The following is a 5,405-nucleotide window of genomic DNA, read 5'->3' on the forward strand; positions in this document are numbered from 1 at the left end:
ATTCTAAGTAGTGATATCATATCGGCCGATATATAGTAATATTGGCGAAACCTGATACTGTTATGATACCGATATAGATTGGTAATTCAGTTTTGAAATTACATTCGATTCCAACCTACCTGTACAGCTCAATTCCAACCAATCCCTATCGCATCGTATTTTGATCTCGGCGGAAATGGAGTCATTGGTACCTATAACTTTATACAACATTAATATTAGTTTGTCATCAATTGATGCAGGGTAGGGTTTTGTAATTCTGAATTCAGATTGGTAGAATGTGCAGAGGAATACGTAGAGGACTAGAGGACTCTGTAGGTGGGGTTAAGTCTATAGATAGATTGATGGGGGGGGGGGGGGGGAGCAGAGAGCATCATGCTCAAGTCTCAATGCTTCCCAGGGTTTACCCTTTCCATGTATTCCTCTTATAATAATAATAGTGTTCAGGTAAAACAAATTTCTAAATCCCAATAAAAGCACAAACATGACAAATTACAAGGTAGTAGTAGATCCCCTAATTCTTTTTTATTTTTTGATAAAGAGTATATCCCTTATTCCCCTGTTAACATCTGAAGCCAAAAAGTTGGGTAACTCATCTGATTTTGAGAATTGAAGCGGAAGAGAGTGTAGAGAGTAGGGACTGTACCACTCTATGTGGCTTCAGTTGGTTTTTTATTTCTATCACCTGAGAGGCTGAGAGAACCTGAGAACCCAACAGAAGAAAAGAAGAAAAAGAAAGAAAAGCACATGAGCTTTACAGCTCTCCATAGCTTCCAAGTTTCTCAGACACTCACCAGTTACTGATTGTTGAATGAGACGGCTCTTTCACCAATTCGGCTCTTTGGAGTACAGAGCACAGATCAGATCAGAGAGAGAGAGTACAGACTACATATGACAGATTACAGTGTGTGCCCAGTCCCAGAATCAAATACTTTTCAAGCATTTTTTGATAAGTCATTCCCACCACCCCTTTTTGGGTTTTGAGGGTCCTTCACACTGTGCTTAGGCCTTTGCCTTAGAGATCACAAGTATCACCTCCACAGCACCCAAGTTATTTTTCAAGGGAGAGCTTTAATACCCAGAATCGGATCCAGACCAATCAGACCGATCGAATTGGATCAAAATCGGTCAATTATTATGGTTGAGTTTGGATTATCCAAGTAACTCAGCCTGTCCCGATCGCGGTTTAAAGAATTTGAATTGAATCAGCAGAATAGACCAACCCCAATCTCGATCTTTGCCAATCTAGAGCAACCGATCCCTACTGGGTTTCTAGGATTCAAATTGATTCCTGCACCAATTCCGACTGAATTAAAATTAGAATCAACTGAGACCATCCTATCCTGTTGCATTCCACATATTTGAACCTTGAACCCAAACCCACCAGTATTGGTCTTTGAGATTGAGAATTTGATGAAAAGAGAGGGAATTGTTCGTTGTCTCGTGGAAGGGGACAGGACGAAATGAGGGACTTGGAGATAATGCAGAGGATTATGAGTGATTAGTAGGTAATAAGCCAAAAACAATAAAACAATAAAACATGTCCAGTAATGCACGGCACTTAGATTGCAGTGCATATGGGCGCTATCAGAGGCAAACCCTGCTGACCAGGCCATCAGAGAGGTTAGCCAAACAAGGTGATGAGGTCAGAAATTATTTAAATAACTATTTCTTAAGATTCATTCTTTCTTTCCTCTTTTCTTTAGCCCCTCAAAAGTCCCAACCTCCCAAACCCCTCCATGAAAATTAACCATTATTTTACACTGGTTTGTCATCAAAGACACGCAATCCTGACGTGTTGCTTCAATCTGTTTCCTTCCCGAGTGCTGCGTCACGAAAATGACAAAAATCCTTTCTTAATCAAAGACATCAAAAGATGGGGCTGGAAGAATTTCACACCAGAAAATAACCCCCAATCATAGCTACAACACTGAGCTTGGCTTTAAGCTTTTTCTTTTTTGGTTTGGGTTTTTAATCAAATTATCTTGAACATTGTACAAAGGTCCCCATGATTTCCCAACCATACATTCCTGCAAATCCCAAACACTTCATAAACTGAAAAAGAAAAAAATGGAATCCAGCATGAAGCAAATACATAACCTTTTGATTTCTCTACAGCTTGATGTCCTTGTAACCCATAACCCAGGTCTTCTTTTTACAAGGGCAGAAAAAGGTCACCAAAAAAGTGGGAGAAAATGGTGTAAAACTGCTATAGCTAAATCTTAAATTACAAAACCAAATTAGATACTTTGCCATGTACTGGAGAGAATCTCTAATGACAATTTCTCTCTCATCAACTTCCTCCTTTCACTCCACTGTCGAGTCTAGTAGTCTTTCCTGGCTTACTGCTACCAACTGCAACAAAAAATCAAAGCACAAACCCATTATCAATCCCTAGGACTAGAAGCTCAAAGTTACCCAACAGAATATAAGCATGAACAGAGGAGGGGATTTAAAAGCTGTGGTACAACTTACGCTGTAATGTGGGAAGCTCAGAGCTCTTCAACACACGAAGCCTCTTCACTGTTGACACAAACATACTGCAACAAATGTAAACCCAGGAAGGAAAGATCAGTTCCCTCATAAATAGAAAAACCATAATAATTCCAACAAAACTAACAGATTTAGAGTGAGAAACTTACTGCCATGGGACATCCCCCACAAGCATCCTATCTCCCTCATTATCCTCATAAACGAGAGTAAATTCTCCTTTTCCATCCAATAAACCCGTAATTGGCTTGTGATCTGCGTTGTTGTTCTGATCTCCAGCAGCAGAAGAATCTCCTTGAGCTACACAAAGAAAGAAAGCAAATTAAGAAAACCCCATCTTTGTTCTTTTGTTTCTTTTGCTTCACCATGAAAGAAGTGAGACCCTTTCATAAGCCTGAGCCAAAAAAATTCGCCTAAACATCTCCAGTATTGAGTTTAAATAACCTGCAAGAAGGCCTCTGAAGAGTTCATCAACTGCAGACGAGAGTTTTTCATAGCTGCCATAGGCTATGAGATCCACTTTCCTTCCAATAGGGACTCCATCCATGTTAATCTTCACGAACAGACCCTTCCGACAAACTTCAGTTTTCTCGACATTCACCTCAGCTGGAGGTGAGTCACGTATCTCCGGTGCCGGCTTGGATGAACTGCCGCTTGCAAGATTCTTCCTGAATGAACGAACTGGAGGCCAACCCACTACTGGAGCAGGAGAAGTTCTGATTTTTTTTTTTTTTTTGCAGCAGAAAACAAGACAAACCCAAGTCACAAGACGAAATTCAAAATTTTGTTTAGTCTGAAAGCAATAATATATATAATTCAGAACACCAGAACAAGCTTACAGTCCCATAAAAGAGAGATGATCAGATATTCCATATTGAAAGGAGAAAAAGGAGTTTAAAAAACAAAAACAGAAACCCAATGGCAGGTTACAGTTCCATTTTATAAAGACAGGGGAACATTCAGCAGAAAGAGCAGCCATTACGAAAAGGGAAGAAAGATTAAATCGCAACTGCCAGAGCAATTAGCAGATTTCATAACAATAACAGGACCCCCCCCTCCCTTATTAACAGTGAAAAGCTGATATTTTCAGAAAGATAAAATCAAAGATACAAAAGAACACAAAATCTGGCACAAGAAACCTTTTCCAAGTCTTGGCCCAAAAAAATTGCATAATAAATTCATATTACTTCTCGAATAATCAGAACATCCAACTATAAATTCAAGGGAAAGTAGAAAAGAAGGAGTACCTTTTGTTGGAGCTGTTGAGAGTAGATGTATTTGCAGGAACGGAACCAGAAGCTGGAGAACATGCCTTCTTTTCATGGTTCTGTAACTCGGCAGCTAGTTTTGTGTCATTACATGCCTTTGGGGGTTCCTTTGGCATAACAGGTAAGCTCTGGGGAATCGACGGGAACTGAAGAAACTGAGGCTTTGGCTGTTGTTGCTGCTGATGGGTCTTCACTTGGAAAGGTGAAGGAGAAGGAGACGTTGAAGAACACCATGGAGAAGAGATAACAGTCCCACCTGTTTTTTCTGAAAATGTAAGCTTCTGGTTCTGGTTTGTGTTGTGGGTCATCAACCATGTCTGGTCTCCTGCTTTGGCTTCAACCGTATCTAAGAACCCTCTCTTTGCCCCAGCAGAAATATTGTTGTTATGGTTGTTATTGGACTTAGAAGCCAGAGAAGAGAAGCACCCAAGAGACAGAAGAGATTCATCTCTTTCTCTGCCGTCCTTTTCTCTTTTCTCTTTGTCAAACCAATCTTCTCCCGGCGGTCCCAGCCTTAACTCCAACTTTTTTTCCTCTGAAACTCCAAATCTGGCTTTATCTCTTCTTGCAAGCCACTCTCTTTGAGAATACAATTCTCGGTTCCTAGAAGAACCCTCCATTTCTATTCTTAAGAAAGGAAACAAAATGGAAGAAATCTAGATGGGAAAAACCAAATTTCACTTCCAACTTTTTACCCAGAGAAATTAAGTAACCAGATGGAAAAGGAAAAAAACTTGGATTGGAAAATGGCAAAAGAAACTATAAACATTCAAACAGGAAACACATATAACAACCAAACGAAAGCAGAAGATGGATATCACCCCCTATCAGTCATCACCACATACCTTCTTCCCTAACGCTCCAAAACATCAGAGCCCACCTCCTCCTGTTCTGACCTCAAAAACGAAGACTCAGAAGAAAACCCAGACAAAACTAATCCAGACAAGAAAACCCAGTAGGCAACAAGCCAAGGGCAGATAAAGAAAGATGCATTTATAATTACACAATAAAGACAAGTGCTGGGCTCTATAATTTCTTTCTTGTTTTCCGAAACCTGAAATATAGAATGGGTTATTTCTCACTTTTTAGTCCCCGTTTTTTAGGCCTGCGAGAAGACTTAAAAGTAGAGAAGGTCAGAGAGAGAGAGAGAGAGAGAGAGAGAGAGAGGCAGAAAAAGGAGGTAGAATTGAAGAAACACAAAGATTCCTACACCCAAAACCAAACAACAAAAAACCAAAGAGGATTGCTCACGTAACCAAGTCCATGACACGCACAGAACCAAAGCTAGCAGCCATTGATATCGTGGATGTGTTGTTGTTATTGTTTCTGCTGCTGTTGCTGTATTTGTATTCACAATTCACACTACTCAGGAAGCAAAGCGCGCTCATATCCCCATGCTACTATCCCCACAACCAGCCTTACTAGCACACAGATGACAGACCTAAACATACCCTCTCTCTCTTTCTCTCTGAATTTATAGTATTTTACAGGATACTTTATAGGCTTTAAAGGGTCTTGATCGAAACACAGTAAAACTAAGTCCAGTTAAAACTTTTCACTAAAAAAGTGATTTTGGTTAAAGCCAATTAAGATTATAGAATCCCAATTCCCATTTTTTAATCCTTTAAATCAAATGGTATCTTTCTGTAA

The 5,405-nt window shown here is 39.8% G+C and overlaps 1 protein-coding gene across 1 annotated transcript; it reads right to left on the minus strand.

The window, feature by feature from the left end:
* Window positions 1-2,130: 2,130 nt before the first annotated feature.
* Window positions 2,131-4,502, minus strand: LOC122656129 (auxin-responsive protein IAA18-like). The gene is made up of 5 exons (XM_043850580.1): window positions 3,735-4,502; window positions 2,932-3,203; window positions 2,640-2,787; window positions 2,473-2,537; window positions 2,131-2,352 (listed from the first exon to the last, which is right to left on the minus strand). The coding sequence occupies exons 1-5, from the start codon at window positions 4,373-4,375 to the stop codon at window positions 2,291-2,293; spliced, it is 1,188 nt and encodes a 395-aa protein (XP_043706515.1). The 5' UTR covers window positions 4,376-4,502; the 3' UTR covers window positions 2,131-2,290.
* Window positions 4,503-5,405: the final 903 nt, after the last annotated feature.

The sequence above is a fragment of the Telopea speciosissima genome, chromosome 3, assembly GCF_018873765.1.
Source record: "Telopea speciosissima isolate NSW1024214 ecotype Mountain lineage chromosome 3, Tspe_v1, whole genome shotgun sequence".
NCBI classification, from domain to species: domain Eukaryota; kingdom Viridiplantae; phylum Streptophyta; class Magnoliopsida; order Proteales; family Proteaceae; genus Telopea; species Telopea speciosissima.

Excerpts from the sequence above, each read along its gene's own strand:
- LOC122656129 (XM_043850580.1), bottom strand. The coding sequence starts at position 4,375 with ATGGAGGGTTCTTCTAGGAACCGAGAATTGTATTCTCAAAGAGAGTGG. Across the intron at positions 3,204-3,734 it reads CTCAACAGCTCCAACAAAAG|AACTTCTCCTGCTCCAGTAG; the intron begins GTACTCCTTCTT and ends AAAAAAAATCAG. Across the intron at positions 2,788-2,931 it reads CTTCAGAGGCCTTCTTGCAG|CTCAAGGAGATTCTTCTGCT; the intron begins GTTATTTAAACT and ends TTCTTTGTGTAG.